Genomic DNA, 24140 nt, shown 5'->3' with positions numbered 1-24140 from the left:
AAACATACAGTACCTGAGAGCCTAGAAACAACCTCCTTACCTTCCACTCCACTTTCATTCTCCTAGAATTTGTCCAGTGGCACCTAGATGCAAACTTTTAATTGGCTAATCATTTTGGCCTAGGACAAAAGCCTAACTTCCTCCTTAAAATCCTAGAGAAAAAAGCCTAGCCCAATCCTCCCCCCTTTATTTTTTCTCATTGGAGAAAGGGATGGGAGTTTATTTCAGATCAGGATATTTAAGACAATATTCACAACATGAATAGTGACCATTGTGGGAAAACATGAATTGCTTTTTTTTTTTTATAAGAGGAGCTAATCCACAGCTGGCCTACCTGTTATTATGGATGCTTTCCAATTGGATTTCCCAAGATAAGCCAAGTAGCCTGAATTTATGTTTGTCAGTATTACAAGCAGGGTTAGGACTAAAGATTTCATCAATTACAGGCTGGATGGGATCTTGGAGATAATCTAGTGACTAGATTCTAGTCCAATCCCCTCATTTCACAGATGAGAAAACTGAGGGTCAAGGAGATAGCCATACAGATGGTAGATGGCAAAACCAGGATTCAAACTAAAGTCTTCAGAATTTAAGATCTGTGTTCTTTCAATCATATCATGATTTTGTGTTTAATTGTGTGGATTTGATTCAAATGGAAGTGATTATTTGCATAGAAGCTGCATGAATTATTTATTTGTTTATTTGTTTATTTTTGCTTTTAGGCAATTGGGGTTAAGTGACTTGCCCAGGGTCACACAGCTAGTAAGTGTCAAGTGTTTGGTCTGAGACTGGATTTGAACTTAGGTCCTCCTGACTTCAGGACCAGTGCTCTATCCACTGCACCACCTAGCTGCCCCAAAGCTACATGAATTTTTCCCAATACCTTACCTTCCTCCAAAAAAAAAAAATTAACCATACCCTTCTTCTTTCTACAGACTAATATAGTACCAGTGAACACCATCTATTTTGGAGGCCCTCTGAAATGTTTGATCAAGTTCTAAACCAGAGTATAGTGAATACTTTTTCTCAGTTATTGCTCTTTCAGTGAGATATTTAAGAAAGCTTAGATTAACTTTGGTTAATGAAGAGCCTATTAACATGTTTTCAAAAGAAAGGATTTGAAGTGGTACAGAAACAAGAGCAAAGGATAGGGAAACAAGTTCAAATCCAGATTCTGCCATTTACTCCCTGTGGACAAGTCATTCCACATCTCTGGGTCACAGTTTCCTTATTGTGATGTTTAACTAGTTTGAGAGACATAGTTTCTGGGTAATTAATCATTTTATTAATAATGCTAGCATATTATTAATAAAATGGTCAATGACATTCTCGAATTCCAAACACCTCTCATGCAACCCACTTAATGCTCATATGCCCTTGGAAGTGTGATTGTTCCTAACTCTGATTGGTTAACAAGTAATGAGATAATGAATATTATAATGAGAAGTAGACCTATTCTAATGAGGAGCTAGGGGGAATGTCCCTTTGATCAAGTAAGTCATTTACTTTTAAATCACCCCCAGATTGGGGGAAATCTAGACAAAGGATCTATATCCTCCACCTAAGCCTGAATAGAATACAATGGGCTGGAATTTCTCCTTGATTTAAATCCCTAGTAAGGTTAGGTGGGATAGCAATCCCCAGATTGGGGAGAATGTTAATTCTATCTGCTGCTATTATTAGTCCTGTGCTTCAGAGGCTGAGTCTTGAAATGAGGACTTTAGAAAGAGGGGGAAACTCTGCATCTCCCCAAATCATTGGTTATTAATAATCATTTCTCTCATCTAGAAAATGAGGGGAGAGATGGACTAGGGGACACCTAAGGTTTCTTGCTGCTCTAAATATATGAGCCTGAGTACTCTAAATTCAGTAAGACAATTACTCCTATATCCCCTCTAGCTAAGGAGTTCAGGTGTAACTACAGTACTTTAGAAGGACATTAACAAGAAAGGACAACAGGAAATGGAGGGGACTTGAAATTATGCCATGTAAAATTAATCTGAAGGACCTAGAGTCATTTACCCTAGATAAAAGATGACCTGTGGCACAGATGGTAACTTCCTTCAAATATTTGAAGGGCTGTCCTGTAGGACAGTGATTCAATTTATTCTACTTGGCCCCAGAGGGCAAAACAAATATCTATGACTGCAAAAAGGCAGAGTTTAGTTCAATCAATTGAAGTATAACCTTAGAAAATAATCAATCTGTCCAAAAGAAAAATGGTCTACCTTGGCTGCTAGCGAGTAGAAGCTAGAGATTCACAAGTGGATGCCCACTTGTCAGAGATTCTGCAGAAGGAATGTTTGTTCAGGTATAGGTTGGATTGGTGACCTCTGAAGTCCCTCTCAATTCTGCTATTCTACAATTTTATAAAGATAATTGCATTTTGTTGAGTATTTTGGAATTCTGAGATGAATAGGATTCCAGATTTTTAAAAAAGCTTAAAAACAGGTGCTATGAAAATACCAAATGACAAGCCCATAAAAAGTCCTTTTTCAAGCTCAGAAACTATAGCAACTAGAATATAGAAAGTTCTGAGTTACAGCTTGCTCAATTTTTTTTTAGAAAATTTACCTCATCTTTCCCCACTGACAGGTGTCTCACAACTACACGGGATCAAAATAGGAAACCAAATTAATTTATTAAACTCATAGAGAACATTCCACATTAAGTAAGTTTAAATGCTGGTCAAAAAAAAAAAAGCATAGCAGTCAAAGTTCAGCACAGGTTTCTGTGAGTCTAACAGATTCCCAGACTTTTATCTATGTTAGACCTAACTCCTTACTGCTGAGATCCCAATGAAGAGATCAACTGTGACAGCATTTATTCAGGTGAAATTTGTCCACTTGGAACTAGACTTACATTCTCAGCTCCCTCTACATAAGTTACCAAGCTGGAAATGCAGAATAATTACCAGAGGCCATATTTGCACTAAGATATTAGCCAAGAAGTGAAAGGTTCCTAATCTCATTAACACTTCACCTTTAGTTATAGTTGGGGGAATTCCCCATTCCTCCTCTAGGCCACTCACTCCAGCTCTCCCTTCCCACAGAAGCTACACTAGGTAGATGATGGCTAGATTTGCCTATATAGTGAAACCACATTCATCGACTCCTTCTGGGTCTTTCTATTACTCCAATTCCTCAAGAAGATAGGCTACCTTAATATGGCTCCAGTAAAGGTTGGGGGTGGGGGAGGTTGGGGGTGGCAGCAAGCATCTTAGATTGTAGTAATTGGTAAATATTTTGAAATATTGTAAATGTACATATTGAATAATTTGGTGTTGATAAGCAATACATGAACAATTCTTTATGGGCAATGACTGGTCATCTAATCAGATAACTTGGCATTCCACAGATTAAACTAAACCTCTGCAGTTTCCTGTCCTAGATGGTAAAATTTTTCAGACAACAATTGTAAAAGCACCTAGTTATTGCTTAGAGGCATTTCAGAAATAAACAGAAAGAAGATAAGCTGCATAATAATGAGCTCTGGACCGATAAAGTATATGGAAGTTTCACTTAAGCCTGAAAATGAAGGAACCTAAATTCAAGTTCTTAGGGAATCTAAATGATGTAATTAGAATGAGACAATAAAATGCTTTTAAAAGATCTAACTAGCTTTGGGGGTGGGCAGTGGCGGGGGCGCAGAGACACAAGAAATACATCGTTAGCTACTTATGATACACTCTCATCCATGAAATCTTATTGAATTCCTCCATCAGTATTTACTTTGTCTTTTGTATCTCAGTAAAACTTTGATATATTTTTAACAAATTTAGCTTATGTTATATACCATACTGACTTCTGTTTATATCCCATCCTAATTGATTCTAAACTACACAAGAGTAGAACCCATATCTTGTCTTCAAGAATGTAAGCTCCCTGAGAACAGGGAATTTCATAAACTCCAGGGCTGAGACAGAGCCTAGCACATAGTAGTCACTTAAATAAATGTTTGTGGAATTAGCTAAATTTAATTTCTCCCCCCAGCGTCTAGCACCCCAGTGCTTCATACACAAAAGGCATTTAGTAAATGTTTGTCGACTTGAAGTGAACAGCCATGAAACCTGCAGCAGTGATCCTAAGGTGATCACTATCATGTGTCATCCCTAGGTGAAAATAACCTTCCTTCTTTATTAATTATCAACTTCATATATTGAAAAAATGCAATAAAAAAAGCTTCTCGGGATTCTAGAGAAAAACCTGAAATAACAAACACGTTTGAAATTACTTGTTTTAAGGATGAGGGCTGGAACTACTGGCTTCTATCATGGCTGCTATCACATTCTACAGCTGCAAATACATGGTGAGATGAGCAGAAGAAATACCTTTTTTAATGCTCCTTGAGATTTTTAGGAATTTAAAAAGAGGGGAAAAGCAGCATAAATTAGGATGCATGAAAAGAGGTCCAAAGGAAAGAGAATTGTAGAGATTCTCACAACCAAATCCAAAGAATGTGACAGAATGACAAGCTAAGGGGGCAAAAATCTGCACCTGTGTAGAGATCTCATCACTGTAGCCACTGCTTCCATCATCATCATCATCATCATCATTATCATCAACATATCATTTATACAATTTGAGGTTTACAAAACACTTTTTAATTACCTCTTTTGAATTTCTCACTTTAAAGCAGCACACCTATCTAAAAGTAAGGTGCTCTCGTTATCTTTCTGGTGTCCTGGACCCCTTTGACAGTCTGGTGAAACCTATAGATTCCTTCTCAGAATAATATTTTTAAATGTATATAACATACTACATAGGATTGCAAGAAAACCACTTATTTGGAAATATAGTTATCAAATTATGACCCCCAAAAAGGTCAAAGACCCTAGGTTAAGAAACCTTCTTCTATGTCTTTTTACTTAAGCTCCTTAGAAATCTATAAAGATTTTACCAGTTTTTCAGAAGTCCCTTCTAAGCTGAAAAAATCATCAGGTTTCTTACTGTCACCCACAGCTCCCTCATATGTATATCTGATATCTAAATTCCAGTAGCCCTCTTTAACAATCAGCTCATACAGAGACTTAGACATAGGTAGGTGAGAAGAAACACACAGGAGAAGAAAGCTGAGAACAAATCATTTTTCTTTTAAAAAAAATCCATAAATCTTGCCATTGTAATTGAACATACTTTTCAATCAAAGCAAACATCTTTTTTTTTTCAGGGTTAGCATGTGTTTTGCCACTTGTTTGTAATGGCAACTGTGCTTTAAAAGGGGAAAAAAAGAAGATCCTAACACATCTCCAACTGAAAAAATCACACACGTTTTCCGCATACCCTGGACAATGACAATGATTAATTACATCATCTGTCTTGTTTATTGGTCCTTCCAAATACTTACTCAGTTTTGCATAGCATACACTGTATTACCAACCTGTTCCTTCTTTTTACTTGGTACTTGTTGGTAACATTTTCATAATTTTAAAATAAGAAAACTAATATTCTTAGAGCAAACTGACTGTCCAAACACCACCAGCAATAAGATTAATCTCTTTAGCTCAGCTATCACATTCCCAATCTCTAAGGCAGACACCTCATTTTGAAAAATGCATATACCACTACTAACATAAAATCAAAATTTCTGATTCATGTTTAAAAGACTAGAACCCCACAGGTGTTTCCAGTTGGGGCTTTTTTAAACTATCTGCTCTGATTTGTACATTTAAAGCCCATTAATGTAGGTTATGTGGTAAAGGTATCGGAATCTTTTAGTGAAAAATGTAATGGGGCCATATCATGTCATATAATGTTCTTTACCGTGCTGCTGTTAGGGGAGGGAAGTGCCAATGAAGCTGTCCATGACTAAAACGTGGAGTAGAGTGCATCCATCATTATAATGTATATACAAATCTGAGATAGGCTTGATACCAGTGTTTTCTGACTGACCTGTCTATTTGGTACAGCTAAAATCAATTCAAGAGAAGAAAGCCCAGAAAAATGAAATGTGTAGGTAATAATGAGAGGGCATGCATGCCACGGACTTGCAGCAAGCAAAGAGATTGATGCTAAGTTACCTGCTGCACCACCTCCAATCTGATAACAACCTAGAATGGGGGAGGGGGAGAGAAGGATTTACATGCAATTTAAATCCATTTTAATTACTAATCCTTAATTCCTTTTTCACTGCTGCCTTTCAACCCTGATTCTTCAAAGTGTCACCTGGGTTATTTAGTTCAAGGCATTTTCTAAATCATTACATAAGACTGAATCCTGGCAGGAAGGAAAGGCAGCAGCGTAGGTGAAAGCTAGCGTTCCTTCCAGTCAAACCACTTGACACATAAAAAGATCTTATAGTGGGTTATTTAAAATGAAACCTGGGTATTATGTCAACATAAATATGACTTAGTAAACATGACTTAAGAAAAGAAGAGAAAGAAGCATGTCAATAGTTGGGTCTCCCTTTTATAAAAGTTCAATTTGTTGGGCTTTGCAGAGAAAAGCACAGATATCACTGGGGAAATTTACAACCCTTCCTTCAATGGATGCCAAAGCCAGCCAGCTTCCACAGACAGAGAAGGGGGAAAAGAAAAGAAAAAAGAAGACAGACAGAGAGAGAGAGAGAGAGAGAGAGAGAGAGAGAGAGAGAGAGAGAGAGAGAGAGAGAGAGAGAGAGAGAAAAGACAACACACACACACATACACACACCCAACATCAATAACAATACCCAAAATACACTATAAGTCTTTGTTCCATAGGACACCCTTTTCAAAGGTGAAAATAATGGTTACGTTGTCAAAGTTCTAGCTGGAACTAGCAACAAATATTGAGAGAGGGGCTCTATCCTAGGTCACACCAGGCTCCCTTGACCCAGCTCGACAAGCGTGAAAACATGAAATAAATGAAGGTTAACAAAGACTTCCAAAAGAGCAGCTAGTGCTCGTTAAATGCTGATCAGAATTCTCCCTAAGCAAGGATTCTGTGCCTTTGCATGCCTCTTATCCTCAATATTCACAAATAACCATGACATTTGTGCCAGGCATTAATAGAAGTGGCCAGAGACCAAAATCCAGAAAGAAAATTTGCCTTCAGAGAGATAATCGTTAGTGCTACTGGCATTCCCTAAAAGCAAGCAAGGAAACTGCAAAATAACCGCGTATTTGCAAATAAACTGCTACCTTTCTGTGTCTGTCCTTCTTCCATATTCTCTTCCATGATTGCCTTTCTTCACTATACGGTGGTGCAGAGAATTTAATCAGAAGCTTCAATTAGATGTTGGGAGAAACTGTGGCTGTGCGCCGTTCGTTCCTCCTCTTTTCCTGGGAAGCTCCAAAAAGCAGTGGGCAAGGCAAGTCCTCAGAGCTTAGTTGAAGCTCCCTCACTCCCCTTGTTTGCTGGGAGACAGGCTGTCAAGTGTAATTTCATTCAAATTACTCTTCCGTGAAGATTATCAATTTTTCTCTCAAAGCTGCCCCATTGTGCAGCACTGTAAGCAGGTATTCAAACAAATAGCCGAGGAATTTGGGGGTGTGTTGTGGGGGGGGGAGGGAATTTGGTGTCAGTCTTAGTAGCTGGAGGCTCTGGGATTCATAAGCCTCGCTTTGCATATAAAATGGGGAAAAGAAATCGAGGTTTGTATTGAAATCTGGGCTTTAAATTGGAGCCAGGCTGCACGGAGAACAGATGGAGGGGTGTCCTAACGTGAAGAAGACCACCAACCCACAATTCCCCCTATTTGCTACCAAAATGGGAAAGCCCAGATGCCTGTGGGTTTTTTATGCTGCAGTAGCTGGTTCTCACTCAGATACGTTACAGAAATGCTTTTTCATTTTCCTCTTCTCTAAGTATCTACTTAATTTGATTTAAAAGCTCTTGGAAAGGATGCAGTTACACTTATCTGAGGTCTGATCTTAAAAGGCTGTTATTGAAAGGGTATTTGTAAGCTCACACCTTTGCAGATTTAAAAATAGGCAGGGGTAAGATGTTTGAAGGAGATGAACATATATCTTTAAGCCTCAAAGGGACAGCGTTTAAAACAATTATTTCACCGCAGTGGCACGGGATTCCTCAATGTAAGGGGATAGGGAAACACTGAAAACAAATCTGTTGATGTCTTTTGGATTTCAGACTAGGTCACTGGAATTACTTATTTCAAAAAAGGAGTCTCTGGGAATGATTTTTGTTGTTAAGGTGGTGGGGAAAAGGCAAGAAGCTGGAGAAATTCTGGCTAAGGCATAGGAGGGACAGCCACTTGTTCTGGGAATTCTGCAGTCTGATTTAGAATGCAAATCACAATGCTGCAGTCTGGCAATAAATTAGCATTTTTGTACCTTGGACTGCTCAGAGGCAAAAGTTCCAATACTTTCCAAATGGTGCAGTAGGAAAATAAACAGTATTGCTTTTGATTATCTTGAGTCTTTCAGGACAGCAACAGGAAAGAATCTACAACACACACACACACACACACACACACACACACACACACACACACACACACACACACACACCCCAGGGCAAAAGCATCACAATACCATATGTGAAATATGTTCTTCTGGTTAAAATTGCCGTAAACGATATACTTCCAGAAAGATGCTTCCAGTATCCACTAATCTATGTTGCAGTATGTATGTACATGCCTTACTTCAAAAGGAGCCAGTCTACATGCTTCCCCCACCTTAAAAAAAAAACAACAACCCAGTTTAGAAACAAGTGGATGACATCATTTCTCTCACCAAACAGTGGCTCAGCCAGTATACTTGTGTATTCACCTGTTTTCTCTTCTGCTTTTTAAATTTAACAGACTGATAACCCAAAAACCCCAACACACACACACAGACACACACACACACACACACATACACACACACACACACACACACACACACACACCCCCCAAACTAAGAAACACATCTAAATTGGATCTGAGTTCTGGTTCAAAGGCTTGTGAGGAAGGCTAAGTTCATTCAGGCCACAGATTTCTAAAGGGCTGTAAGTGCCCACTCATGGAGGGGGGAGGTAGACTTTTTTCAGGGAGTATAAGTTACCATATTATCAATTGTTTCTTCTTTGATTTTCCATTCCTTACTGCCACCATCTTCATCTATATCCACTTTAACTTTGCCTGGACTAATAATACAAGAGCCCTCAAGAGAGTTCTCTGCTTTTAGTGCAAGGGATCTTAATCTTTTCTGTGTCATGGACCCCTTTGGATAGTCTGGTGAAGTGTATGGACCCCTTCTCAGAATAATGTTGCTATATGTATAACAAAAAAAAATAGAGGCTTACAAAGGAAATCAATTACATTCAATTTTTAAGAATTTCATGGACCCAGGCTCTGAATCACTGATCTAGCCTCTCCATGTTCCTCCCCAAACCATCCCTTTAGACAACTAACAAACAAATCTTCCTGATGTGCAGATTTGATTATTGAATGTAAGAGTTTTTTTACTACTCAAAAACTCTCATAGCTCCTTGTTGCCTACTGCATGTAACAAATTCAAACTCCACAGCCACCTGTCAAGGGCACTCCACAATCTGGTTCCAGCCTGTCTATCCAGGTCTAATTCATTCATTATTTTCCACATAACAATTACAGTCTGTCACAAAATGAACCAACACACCCCCCACTTACCTATCTTTATGACTTTTCCTCTTTCTTTTAAATTTGCTTTTTTATTATGAATTTAGCTGACCTGCAGTGGTACAGGAGGTTCAGTCCCTAACTTGACCTGTCAATGGACTTCAACATTAACAAACATGAACATTCAAATGTACAAAACAGGGGAGAAGAAAGAGGGAGGAGAGAGACAGAGAGATGGAGAGAGAGAGAGATGGAGTGAGAGAGAGAGAACCATATTTGAGATTGAATTATTATTATATTTGTTTTTAAGAGAATATAAAATTTAACATAAAATTAACAAAACTGGCCTGCTTGCCTATGTTCTCTTCTTAACATCTTTCTGTTCTCTACATTCTTTGAATTTTTAAAATTTACTCTTTCCTTTTTTTCTTTGCATCACTATTGCTACCTATTAAACCACACACATATCCATTTTACCCACCCCCATGAGATCCCACCCTTGTAACAAATAAATTCAAGCAAAATTTTTCAACATATTTGCAACATCTGAAAATGTGTCATTGTGTGCCTCTAGCCCAGCACATCTTCCATGAAGTAGGACACTTGTTCAGACTTCTGAAGGAATTGATCAAAATCCTTGAGTCTTTCAAAAGTTGTGTTCATTTACATTGTTGTAGTCACTGTATGGATTATTCTTCTGGTCCTGCTTGCTTGACTTTTCATCATTTCATAAAAGTCTTCCCAGTTTTCTCTGAATTTAGATTATTTTTCATTTCTTATGGTTAAATATTCCAGTACATTTGAAAACCACGTTTTTTTCAACCATTCCCCAATTCATACCCTTTTTGTTTATAGTTCTTTAGTACAACAAAAATGTTGCTATCAATATTTCCCCTCTATCTTGGACCCTTTTGGGGTATGTGACTACTAGTAGTAACTCTTCAGTTCTATGACTTTGGAGATATAATCCTAAAGTGCTTTTGAAAATGCTACGACAGGGGCAGCTAGGTGGCACAGCAGATAGAGCACCAGCCCTGGATTCAGGAGGACCTGAGTTCAAATCTGGCCTCAGACACATAACACTTACTAGCTACGTGACCCTGGGCAAGTCACTTAACCCCATCGCATAGCCAAAAGAAAAGAAAGAAAATGGTATGACAAATTCACAGCTCCATCAATAGTGTAACAAGGTACCTGTCCTCCCAAAGCCTCTCCAACAATATCCATTTTCCTTTTTCATCATTGCTCCTAATCAGAGGCATGTAAAGTGAAATCTCAGACTAGTTTTCATTTTCATTTTTTTTCTTACTGATTTGAAATATTTTTTGTATGGTTAGTGAAGTCCTACATATCCTCTTTTAAAGATTTCCTACTTCTTTGACCATTTACTTACTAAGAAATGACTCTTGTATTTTACATTTGTTTCACATCTCTTGGATATCAGACCTTTTAGCAGAGAAATTTGTTGCAAAGATTTTTCCTCCAGGTAACTGTTTCCCTTTTAATTTTGACTTCATTGATTCTGCTTGTCAAAAACTTTTCAATTTATGTAATAAAAGTTATTTTGTTTTTTATGATCCTTTCTAACCTTTGTTTGGGGGTCAAGAGCTCTCCTCATATTCATGATTGGGAAAAAGTATCTCCTTACCTATTTTGGCCATGCATCAATTTGGAACATTCATGGTATATAGTAAAGATGTCAGTCTAACCCTAATTTCAGAGAAAATGTTGTCCAATTTTTCCCAACAGTGTTTGTCAAATAAATAAGTAACCCTTACCCTTATTGGCATTCTTGGGTTTTATCAAAGATTACCTTACTATGTGCTTACCAGTCCTCTTTGCCTAATCTACTCTACTCATACAACTTATCTATGTTTTTTAAACAGCAGACTATTGCTTTGTAGGATAATTTAAGATCTGGTCCTGCTAGGTCCTATTTTTTTCATTCTCATGCTGAGGTCTCAAACAGATATTGTAAATCAAAATGGCTTCAGGCCACCTCGAGGTTCTTGGGGCACTGTATGCCTGGGTACCTGTGTCCCATCTCCCTTTGATGGATTCCCTAGTGCAAACAAATATCAGAGGTCACATTAGTTTCAGGACCCATGAGCCCCAGACCAGAAACTCTATGGTTTTCTAGCCATTGTCTTATACAGTTCTTGACTAGATAGAAGAACTTACTTGGGATTTTCCTTTGATTTTATTGATCACTGCTACATCCGCCACCCTTTTTCATCTTTACTGTGGATTGTTCTTAATGGAGCTGGGCTCAGCTGTGATCTTTGATTTTACCATCTTTGCTGAAAATCCTTTGCACTTATGATTTTCCTTATTCCTGGAATGGCTTCCACCTACGTCTCTGCCTTCTGATAGTTGACTGTGATATAAACTATAAACTCATTGGAGACAGAGACCTGGCCTAATTTAGCATTGTGTCAATCTTCACCTTGGCACCTACCACAGTGCCTTATACCTAAAATGAGGTTACTGGATTCTTGTTGAATTAAAATGAACAAAAAGATGAGGAACTTAGTCGCACTAAGCAAGATGCATATGGAGTGAATCTATTTGTAGAAGGAGAATCTAGAGATTTTCTAAGAAAAACTGACAGTGGTTGCAAAGGGGCAGAATTAAGAACCACATGCAGAACTTTTAAATATTCAGAGACCTCAAGTCCCCTCTATGTTAACTAATGCCAAATGGTTGTGGTAGGAATCTTTCAAATACACACACACACACACACACACACACACACACACACGCTCGCGTGCTCTCTCTCTCTCTCACACACACACACACACTCACACACACTTTCTCTAGCTCCCAATAAAGGATAATTCCCAAAGGTATTTCCAAACAATTACCAATCTGCAATTCTGCCAGGTTCCTATTTCTAAAGGGACTGCTTTAAGAACATTTCTTCTTTTAAATTCAACTTGAATTATACCACAAATACAGGGCAGGCCTACTAAAGTAAAAACAAAACTAAACCTGGATCTGGAGTCTTAAGTGCTGAATTTTAATTCTAGCTTTGCCACTTTACTCAATGGACTCAAATGACTTCTGGTTACCCCTGGGATCACATAAACACCCAACCCCATTGCGCCTTTGTGACCTTATTACAAATTACTCTCTCTTATACGCTTTACAATCCATGTAATATCATATTATAATTATAACTACAATAAATAATAATAGCATTTAGTAGTTATATATTTCTTTAAGGTTTTCAAAGTGTTTTACATATATTTTATCATTTGGTTCTTACAACAATCCTATAAAGGAGATTTCATTACACCCATTTTATAGATGAGGAAACAGGCTGATACAGTGATTTGTCCAGGATTTCCCAGCTAGTAAATGTTTAAGGCAGGATTCAAACTCAGGTCTCCCTGACTCTAAGTCCAACACTCTACTGCACCACCAAAATGGCCTCCATATTGTTCCTCATAAACATCAAGACATCTACGGCCTCTGTGGATTTTCACTATTTCACTATTACGTCCCTGTCTGGACCACACTTCTTCATCGCATAACTCTCAGAACCTCTGGTTTTTCACCTTCTACATAAAACTTCTCCTGGCCGCTCAACTGCTAGTGCCTTTACTCAGTGGCAGACTAGAACCAACTTCCACTGGCTGCCAAGAACTGATAGTTGCATTTTCAGGGTGAGGATTCCAAGGTGTACCTTGGAAATTGGTGAACCGCACAAATCAGGACTTGGCTTCTTGCTTTGTTGATTGTCTACCCTTAAAGTGCGGGAGAAAATGGTTCATAGTGAAATTTAACTTTAATTGCATGTATGCATGCACACACATACACATACATACAATCAGGGATAAATGGAGGAGGATGAGGGAGGAAAGAGAGCATGTATATATAAATGTATATATGTACACGCATACATATGTATTTCTATTTTTATGTATGTGTATATGTATGCATGTATGGTTTTGTGCGTGTGTAGTTTCTCCTTGAGAATATAAGCTCCTTGAAGTCAAGAAGTGTGCTAATTTTGTCTTTGTATTCCTAATATCTACCACAGTGTCTGGCATATAATCAGGACTGAAGAAATACTTGATGATTGATTAATCATGTGACCTTGAGGAAGTCACTTGATTTGTTTGGTTCAATTTCCCCATCTGTAAAATGAAGAGGTAGGACTAAATGTCCTTTAAGAATTCTTCTAGCTTCACATGTATGATCCTACTTGTAAACATATATATTTGGGGTGCTTTCTTTGATAGTTGATTCAAGAAAATCGGGTTCATATTTTGATTGATGCAAAGAAGCCTTGACCTAAAACACAATAAACTGTAGCAACCAGATAGAAACTCATTCACTTACCAAAAGTATGACATGAAAATACTTTCAAAAATAAATAAGGAACTGCTTCCAAGATAGGACTAAAACTGTATCTACAACCCTAATGGTTATAAATAGCTATCTAAATCACTAACCTATTATCAATGAAATAAATCATCAGTGCAATCCTCACTCTAACCTTATGAACTTACACCTCAAGAAACAGTGGGTGGTAGGTTTATTGCCTTTCAATGCATGAAAAACATTTATTTAGGGCATTGCATTTAGCTAAAACAACAACTACTCAGGTTGTGCTATATGAATAAGAGGGAATATTATTGTGTTGCAAGATATGATAACTATGAGAAATTCAGAAGCAAATGAGAATGTTTATTTGAATTGATTTGGAACAAAGTAAGCAGAAACCAGAAGAGCAATACATACTGGGACTATTGTCATACAGATGAAAAGAACGTTAAAAGGCAGCCAGTCAAATTAATTACAAGGATTAGGTATAGGTAGCATATGATAAAACATCTCCTTCATCTTGCTAGAGGACTACAAATACTGCATGGTGCGTAGTCAGTTACAGTCTTTTTGTAAATCAGTTTTGCTTAATTGTAAGTTTTCCTTTTATAAGGGAGACTTCAGTGCAAACAAGGGTGGTATACTGGGACATGTCTTTGTGGTAAATAACAGCATCTATATATCCATTTACATATGTGTGTATACATAAATCTATACAGATATGTATTTATGTATATTCATAGGAATATATATGCGTGTTCATACATGTGTATACACATATACATGCAATTAAATGGCAACTAATCTACTAAGACAATTCTAGGAATATAGATGGACTTTGATCATCTCCCAACCTAATAGCCTCAGTTTCTTGAGCTATAAAATGGGGATAATACTATCCCTATCCTACAGAGTCATTGTGATACAAATCACATAATGTATATAAAGTACTTTGCACATCTTTCTTTGCTGTCTAAACATGAGTTATCAACCAATATGGTCAGCCTGGTGATAATCAGAGTTCAAACTTATATAAAATTGCATTCTTTATAAAGTGCTTCCTTCACAAAAACCTTGTGAAATTGAGAATATAAATGTTATTCCCATTTTAGAAATGAGAAAACTGATGGCCACCAAGGTTTAGTGACTTACCTATGATCACATGGCTAATAAGTAAAGATGGCAGGAGCTCAGCTCTCTCTCTGTTCTAGCCCAGTGTCCTTTGTCTACTTTACTACCTGACTCCAATACAATAAAATATGGATTCAACCAGGGGAATGCTTCTACATGTTTAACAACCAATTTTCCAGAAAAAAAAAAAGTATGCAAGACACACTTTTAAGTTTAATCTGCATTAGAGATATTTCCCCTTCACTTTTTTAAGTCTAGCGAATCAACAAAATAACAAATGAAGCCTTGATTTGTAACATTTGCCAATTTTCAAGATAAAAATGTTCATAATGAAAATTTACCAAGTGGTCCTCTAGCTGGTTCAATCACATTCCCAAACACTCCTGGATTTAGTTTAACTAAGGAAGAACTAAGCAGAAGTCACTTCATTTAAATGTCACTTGAATTTCTAAAGCTAAGTTCACTTAGGTTAAAAATACACAATTTGTCAAAAAAAAATTCTTTCCTTCAAAATTATTTTAAAAGAAATATCTGTGTTCTTTGTAGGCCAAACTACAGTTTTCCTGCTTTGTCAGAGTTGGCCTAACACCTCCATGAGGTCTTTTTTTCTCTATCATTCTTAATTAGTCTCCATCGAGAATAACTAACAGTACCAATCTTGCACAGTTCCAACCTATGATTATAATTTAGCGAAACTTCCGTTTTTTGAGAACTTGGACATCTCTACAAATGTCAACATGGCAAAATCTAATCAACTTCTTCATGCAACCTTCAAGGGTCTGACCATCTAGTTTGAGCAACATTTCCAAAGATAGCAGCAACAAAAATAAAATGAAAAGGTACTAACATTTCTTCTGCGTGTCCTACAAGAGGCTGGCATGAAGATACATCTCCCTCAAACAGAGAAATATTATCAACTAGAGTTGTTGATCAGTCATGGCAGACTCCATTTTGGGGTTTTCTTGGCAAAGATACTGGAGTGGTTTGCCATTTCCTTCTCTAGTTCATTATACAGATGAGAAACTGAGGCAAACAGAGTTCAGTGATCTGCCCAGGCTAAGTCAGAGGCTGCATTTGAACTCAGATCTTCCTGACTCCAGGCCTGACACTCTATCCACCAAGCCATCTAGCTGGCCCTAATCTACTATAGTGCACATAACTAAAGAAGGTGGTCACAGTAAATACTAGTGGCTATTATATAGTGCTGGGAACTAATCATGCTACACAACTATTATCATTCGGTCTCCATGAGCAGTTAGAGGGAAGGGATAATCTTGGAATTTGCCCTTTTTTCATGATAAATACAACAGAAATGTGGTGGTCTTCAGGGATTCTACAACAATGAAAAACAAAGAGTAACGATTTATTTATATTATCTAGGAACTTTGACTGGCCACCCCAAGTAGAAATGGAGAATTATAAATTAACAGAGTTAAAATGAACCTCAGAGGTTAACTAGTAGAACCCATACCTGAGCAGGAATGCCTTTCATAACATCTCTGTCAAGTAAACACCTAGGTTGAGTTCCAGTCCACTTAATGGGCATATCCCTGAAATGGATTTGGGTGAATAAAGACTGTAATAACTTGAATCTAGGGTTTTGTTGGCCAATGAAATTCATCCCTTCTCCTCTAGGACAATACTACCATCACTGCTTTCAAAGCAGCCTGAGTTCCAGATGGTTGGGAAAAGGGGGAACCACATTAGTCAGCTGCTCAATCAATAAGCATTTATTAAGTGTCTGCTGTTTGCCAGGCACCAGTGCCAGTCTCTGAGGTATTGTGCTAAGCTGTGTTCCTCTCAGAACAATCTAATCTCCAGATATTTGGGCTAGATGCTAAATGTCTGTAACTTCATTGCTGAATAGCTCAAAATGTTGCCTAACTATTCTTTTATTGGATGGAGGACCAGCTAAAAAGTGATAGATTTTGTTTTGACAAGTCCTCCCAAACATACCATAACAACATCCCCACAAAATACATTCTTTTACAGCAATTAAGCAAAGCCATCTAATAGCATGACTGCAATTCCTCAATACTTAGCACAATACCTGGCATGTAGTAGGCACTTAATAAATGCTTACTACCTGATTCACAAGTCTCTGTCCTTCAAATTTGATAGGATAATCCCAACATTGTCTTTGTATCTGAGCTAAGTATAGTAGGCTCTCTGTGTTTACTTTAGTTATATCATGATGCATATGGTTCCTTTGGATGACATCTACTCAAACAAGTCTTCCCATGTAAGGGATATGGGAATAGTGTAAATGAGTCAAGGCAAAAATCTGAGGGGGGGGGGGAACCGATGAGAGATGGAGAGAAATTTCACCAGGTTACTCAGGGTTATAGGGGGCACCTGCACTGAATGATGAGAGAGATTTCAACTGAGAGAAATAGCCCCAATGAAAAAGAAAGAGTCTATTTCAGATATGAGAGGGGTTCATAGACAAGAGAAAGAAGGATGAGAAAGGGATAGAGAGGAATCCTGATTGGCTAAAATGTAAGTTCATAAAGGGTAATAGGTTGATAGGTGGTTGAAAAGGTGGGTTACAGCTGGATTATGGAAGGTATTGAGCATCAGGATTTTATACAGTATAGATGGTCATTCTGAATGTAATATGTCCTCCCCACCCCTTCCCCCAATTTTAGATGATTTCAAGAAAAGCCCCCAGTGTATTGGGTGAATCCTTCATAGAATATTTCTTAGAAAACATGGATAGGAATCACCCAGGATGAAAAGGCATGAAAGAGTTGTCATCTGCATCATTGATTGGATTACTCATACCAACCAAAGAAATCATAAGCTGAAGTATCCAAAGAAAACACAGGAAAATAACAATGGGGTAGTAAGGAGTTACCAGCCCAACAACTCCTGAGGCATCATGGGTTGCCCTATAATAAGCTATGATTTTTATAGTACACTCTAATGTTCAAAATTAATGAGAGGCTGCTCAACTCTGAAATGTGCTATAGAGCAGATGGTCAGAAGAAAAAAAAAATCTACCCATACTAGGATTCAGTAAGACACAGCTATTTTATGGGTACCTCTTTTCTGAACTTGTCAGATGATTTTATTCCTTACGTTTAGGACAGGTAGGGCTTCTCGTTAATCCAGGGGTAGGGTACCTGCAGCCTCAAGGCCACATGTGGTTTTCCAGGTCCTTGGGTGTGGCCTTTGGCAGTAAGTCCAAGTTTTACAGAACAAATCCTTTTATCAAGAGGATATAAAGTTCTATAAAGTTTGGATTCAGTCAGAGGGCCACATATGCACACCCCCCCCTGCCCCCCAGGATAGTCAATCTTTATTCCAACTCAATAATTCAAGGAGTCAATAACCATTTATTAAGCACCTACTTTCATAAGCACTGCATTAGGTGCCAATACAAAGTGGTTTACATTCTGCTAGAAGGGCAAAGCATATTCACAGATAAGTACACACAGGATCTCTACAAAATAAACTGATAGGTAGTGGGAAAAGTAGGGAGTGAGACATTAACAACTAGGGTAATCAGGAAAGGCCTCTTGAAAGCAATGCACTTGACCTGCGTCTTGTAGGGAGGGAGAGAGACCCCAAGAGGAAAGCAAAGATGGAAAGCATTTTAGGCAGGGGGCACAGCCTGGGCAAAGGCCTAGAACCCAGAGATGGAATATCATATACAGGGTATAGCCAAAAAAAAGTCCATTTTGCTAAAACATAAAATACCAGAGTTAGTGAAACAATAAACATTATTGAGAGTTTATTATATGCCAGGCATCATGCTAAGCACTGGAGACTCTTTTTAAAAGGTAAAAGCATTCCCTGTAATCAAGGAGTTTACATTATAACACAGAGAAACAATGTGTAAATAATTAGGTAAATACAGGTACGTGCATAGTAGATGGAAAGCAGTCTCCAAGAGGAAGGCACTAGTAGCTGCGGAGACTGAGAATGGCTTCCTATAGAAAACAGGATTGGGAATCTCAGAAGTGAAGGTGAGAAGGGTGGGCAAAGCATTCCAGGTATGGGAAGCTGCCAGTACAAAATTATGGCATCAGGCCATGGGGCAAGGAGCCTAAGTCCACAGCAATGTGCAGGAAGCATCAAGTAGACCAAACTGGGTCAGTGAAATTGGTATGTAGAGGGGAGTCCTGTGTAAGAAGACTGCAAAGGTAGGAAGGAGCCAGCTTATGAAGCGCTTGAAATGCCAAATGGGAGAAATTATATTTGCTTCCGGAATACCTGGAGCTCATCTAGCGGGGGGTGACATAATCAGATGCTTTCTTTAGAAAACTTAGCTAAAGAACTTTGCTAAAACTTAGCTAAGTGGAGGATGGATTGGAGTGGGGAGAGATCTGAGGTAGGGAGGCCAGTTAGAACACCACTGCAATAGTCTAAACTAGAGGTGATGAGGGCCTGAACTATGTTGTGGTCATGAATGGAAAGAAGAATACATCTATTAGAGTTTTGTAAAGGTATATTTGGCCATGGAATATGTGGGGTTAATATTCATAAGTAGTTGAGGGTGACCCTTTGTTTACAAGACTGGAAGATTAAGAGGAAGGCTAGGACTTTGAAAGATAAAGGGAAGGTGCAAAGAAGGGATGAGTTTTTTGAGGGGTAGGGGAGGAAGGTGACAAGTTCTGTTTTGCATATGTTCATTTCGGGATACCTAAGGGACATCCTGTTTGAGATGTTCAAATAGGCAATTGGAGATACATGGTATTAACTTAAACCCCAGACTCATCAGCATAAGGATAATAATTGAACCCTTGGGAGCTGATTGAGTCAACAAGTGAGAGTATACAATGAAAAGGGAAGAAGGCCCAACAGAGTCTAGGGGAACACGAAAAGTAAGTGGGCATGAGGGGCAGCTAGGTGGCACAGTGGATAGAGCACCAGTCCTGGATTCAGGAGGACCCGAGTTCAAATCCGCCTCGACCAAACACTTGACACTTACTAGCTGTGTGACCCTCGGCAAGACATTTAACCCCACTGCCTAGCCAAAAAAAAAAGTAAGTGGACATGACTGATGAAGATCCATCAAAGAAAACTGAGAAATAGTAGCCTGACAGAAGAATCAAGAGAGAATAGTGTTACAAAAATCTAGACATTAGGGGGTGTCCAAAAGAAGAAGGTACTCAGTCGCGTCAAGTGTTGCAGAGAGGCTAAGAAGGTTGAAATATGAGAAAAGGGCATGAAATTTGGCAATTAGGAAATCAATGGTAACTGAGGAAAGAAGATTTAGTTAAATAATGAGATTGGAAGCTAAACTATAGAGGAATTAGAAGAGAATGAAAAGAAAGAGGCAATAAGTGTAGATGGAGTAAGGGAAAACAATATGCAATCCACTTGGATAGATAGACTGGAGCCAGAATGTGTTTCAATACCAATAAGAGGAGATTGTATTTTCTCCTAGAGGCAAGCTTTTTGAACAGAAAAGTGACATGGTAAGAACTGTGTTTTAGGAATATCAGTTTGGTAACTGTGTGGAGATGGACTGAAGAGAGGGAAGACAGGAAAACCAATTTGGAAGCCACTGCAAAAGTCCAAGTGAATGGTGATGAAGGCCTGGTCTAGCAAGGTTGTGGTTGAAGTCAAGAGAAAGGGACAGTTATGGGAGATGTTGAGGAAATGGAATTGATGAGACCCGGCAAATATGACTGGCCATAAGAGATGAAGGAGAAAAGAATGAAAGATATGGGCCAGAATAATGGTGGTATAAAAACAAGGAAATTAGGAAGAAGGTTTAGAGGAAATGTAGTTAAGTTATGTTTGGGACATATTGGAGATACATTGTATGGTAGCAAATTGTGCTGCATTCATTACTTCTATTTACTTCAGTAAGTATTTATTGAGAAACTAATGTGTGCAAAGCACAGTAAGATGGGCTGGAGGACACAGAATTGATGACAATCCCCATCCTCAAGGTGCTTACTCTTTGGTGGGGAATATTCAATATACACAAACACCTCACTCAGTATCTCTTTATCCTTTCTAGTCAGGTCTCATTTTCCAGCTTTAATGTGATACTCTTCTTGTTTGCTCTGTTCCCTGAGGCCCAAAGAAGAAACATAATATTGATGACTGTCACAGAGTGGCAAGCCCTTATATATCAACTTGAGTTTTTTCCTTCATTCAAAAAACCATATATTAAGTTCCTGTTCTGTTCCCAGCCCTACAGGCGAGGAGAGGGGAAGAAAGGGAAGAGTTTAATGAAGAAATGATTGAAGAAAAAGGATAAAAAAAAAAGAGGAAAAAAATGACCCATCCCTAACAAGGACAATTGAATACAAGGTGAATATAAATGAAGATGACAGGACCTTAGAATTATGGAATTTTCAATCTGGAAGGCATTTATATAGCAATAAAGAAACAAATGTAAAATAATGTAATACAAGAATCAGTAGACCTGGACTCCAATCCCAGCTCTGGCATTAACATGTTGTGTGACCTTGGGTAAGGCACTAAATATCTCAGAGTTTTGGCCCTCATCTATAAAATAAGAAAGCTAGATTAGCTATTACTAAGGTGCCCTTCAGCTTTTATAATCTATGAATATATAAATGCAAGTGCTATAGGAATTCAAAGTGAAAGAAAAGACCACTGTGAGAGTATTCTATAGAAGGGCAATGTAGTATGGAGAAGCAGTGCTATATAGTATGTTAAAAGGAATGTTGAATTTAGGTTCAAATCCTGAGTCTGGCTATACGGAGCTAGGAAAGTCATTTCTCCAGGACAGCTGGAGAGTGCAGTGGATACAGAGTCAGGCCTGGAGCCAGGAAGACCTGAGTTCAAATCTAACAGTTGGCTGTGTGACCCTGGGCAAGTCATTTAACCTCTGCCTGATTTCCTCCTTTATAAAAGAGGGATGATGATATCACTTACCTCCCAGGTTATTGTAAGGCTCAAAGGAGATAATAATTGTAAGGTGTTTAGAAATAGCAAATGTTTGCTCTTACCTTATCATCATCATTCCTCCTCTTCCTCTAAGCCTCAGTTTCCTCATCTGCTAAATGGGGATAATAATGCTTGCACTAAGATGTTGTAGACAGAGGGAAGTGGATTCAATTCCTGCCCCACAAATACTGACTATGCAAGTAAGTTACTCAGGTTCTCAGCGATCCAGGGATTTGAAATTGGATCACAAATTTTAGTGTGCTTGTTGATCTGCATTGGTAGAGGCGATTCCTTCCTCACTGGCCGGCTCCTAACACGAAAGAAACCCTAAGTCAGGTCTAGATCTACTCACTACTCCTCAAAATTTAATAAGATAAGAAAGTTGACATTACCTACTTTATGTAATTGTTCAGAAATGCTTTAAAACATTCTATAAATGTAAGTTATTCTATCTACATGAGGAGGTCAGAAGGGAGAGAAATAATGACGAAGCATAATTACGGGGTGTCTATTTCTTTTTTTAATGTTATTATGAAAAAAGCTTTTTTTTTTTAATATACAAACCCTACTGAAGTCGTTTTGAAAGGTCTCCTGAAGCTTGTTGGGAACTACAGTTGGCATTTATGTATCATTTTATGGTTACAGAGCATTTCCCCATGCCTTCTGGAATCTGATTTTCACAATCCTGACTCTGTGAAATAGGCAGATGTGGGATTGTTCCCATTGAATAGGAAAAAATAATTGAAGCTCAGGAGAAAATAAGCAACTTGCTGAAGGATACACAAACACTGGGTGGCAAATGCTAGTGCCCAGCATTTAGCACATACTTACTAAATGTTTATTGATTGACTATTGATTTGTTCACTCATTCATTTTGGTTCCAAATCCACATCCTCTACAATATGCAATGTTGCCTCTAAAAGTAAAAACTTGGCTTTATCCTCCAGCCAGCCCTACCTTTTCATTAGGGTCTTACTACCTCTGTCACAGATATAACTTAAAGAACAGGGAAGGGTCTGGAGTGTGTTGTCAAGGATGAAGGTGTTGCTCTCTGTGACAGAGCCTTTTCCTAATCCTTCAGGGTTATCTGTGCCTAAGACGTCAGGCAGTCTGCAGCACAAACTGATATAGCAGACTTTGGTAATAACACACAGAACGGGAACACAGACAAGCAGTAAACATGACTTCAAATGTCTTGAAGGGAAAGCTGGAAAATGAATCAAATGTAGGGGCTAATAGGGCCTAAACCGTAAATGGAGGATGAGCATGACCCATACTGATTACTGAAATTATGATTATTAATAATAATATTATTAAAAAGAAGGCCTCAAGATTGAACCTCTTCCAATTGTCCAACCCATGGAATAGAACTTAGGTGGCCCAAGGAACACAGGGCTTACCAACAAGGAAAATCATCTGAGTAATCATACCTTTCAAGGTAAGTTTTGTACATGACAAGTCTTGGCACCTAGGTGACATAGTGGATAGACTCCTAGACTTGAAGTCAGAAAGGTCAATTCCTACCTCAGATACTCAATAACTGTGTGCAAGTCACTTAACCTTAACTGAGCCTCAGTTTCCTCATCTATAAAATGGTGATAATAGCACCTACCTTAAAAGGTTGTCATGTGGATCAGCTATTATTATGATAATCAGTGGGTCTTATAATAAATTCATGAACTCTTTAGTGAAGGCTTCTTTTCTCTCTCCCTTCTGTCAAAGTAATCATCTCTGAATTCATAGTATAAAGGATCATTTTAAGAACAGCAGCCAGATTGTCTGGAGTCTCCCTAATTTTATCTACTGTTTGCTGGCAGACTCAGAGGGAGAGAGAATAGAATCTTCTTAGGTCAGTTCATTGTAGCTGCATTACAATCAAACTTCTACCTCTTATGGCAATATCTTGAGAGGGTTTGGGCATCTTTTTCTACAATATGGATCTTCATCTTTTAAAATATTTTTTTCAAAATGTTAATCATTGATAATATTCATATTTTAATATCTGACAGGTTTAAAATTACTTGCACATAGAATTATTCAGGATTGTATGATACACCTCAAGACAAGGTAACACAGCAGTGGGACTCTCCATGTTTCAAAGTCTTTTTGTGAAGCTAAATTTTCAGTCTTCTGTTGCATTAATGTCATTTGTGTGGGGATAAAATTAAACCTTAGCTACAGATTTGAACCATTTTGTTCAGTGCCCCCCAATTGAATTTTCACTAAATTATAGCTTCAACTGAGTCCTCACTTGAGGAGGAGGAACAGGAAGAAGAGGA

The 24140-nt window shown here is 38.2% G+C and overlaps 1 protein-coding gene across 2 annotated transcripts in view; it reads right to left on the bottom strand.

Moving 5' to 3' along the window:
• GPM6A (glycoprotein M6A) overlaps positions 1–24140 on the bottom strand; it is a 491855-nt gene that overhangs the window by 224773 nt on the left and 242942 nt on the right. Inside the window, exon 1 of one of the 2 annotated variants that reach the window (XM_020997865.2) lies at positions 7121–7538. The exons of the other annotated variant lie outside the window; for it this stretch is intronic. Within the exon in view, the coding sequence (XP_020853524.1) occupies positions 7121–7157 (37 nt within the window). The 5' untranslated portion in view covers positions 7158–7538. Of the gene's footprint in view, positions 1–7120; positions 7539–24140 lie in introns of those variants that run through there. 2 annotated transcript variants of the gene reach the window in all.

The sequence above is a fragment of the Phascolarctos cinereus genome, unplaced genomic scaffold (genome assembly GCF_003287225.1).
Source record: "Phascolarctos cinereus isolate Bilbo 61053 unplaced genomic scaffold, phaCin_HiC Scaffold_9;HRSCAF=440, whole genome shotgun sequence".
Lineage (NCBI taxonomy): Eukaryota > Metazoa > Chordata > Mammalia > Diprotodontia > Phascolarctidae > Phascolarctos > Phascolarctos cinereus.
This window is presented reverse-complemented; position numbering and strand designations above follow the sequence as displayed.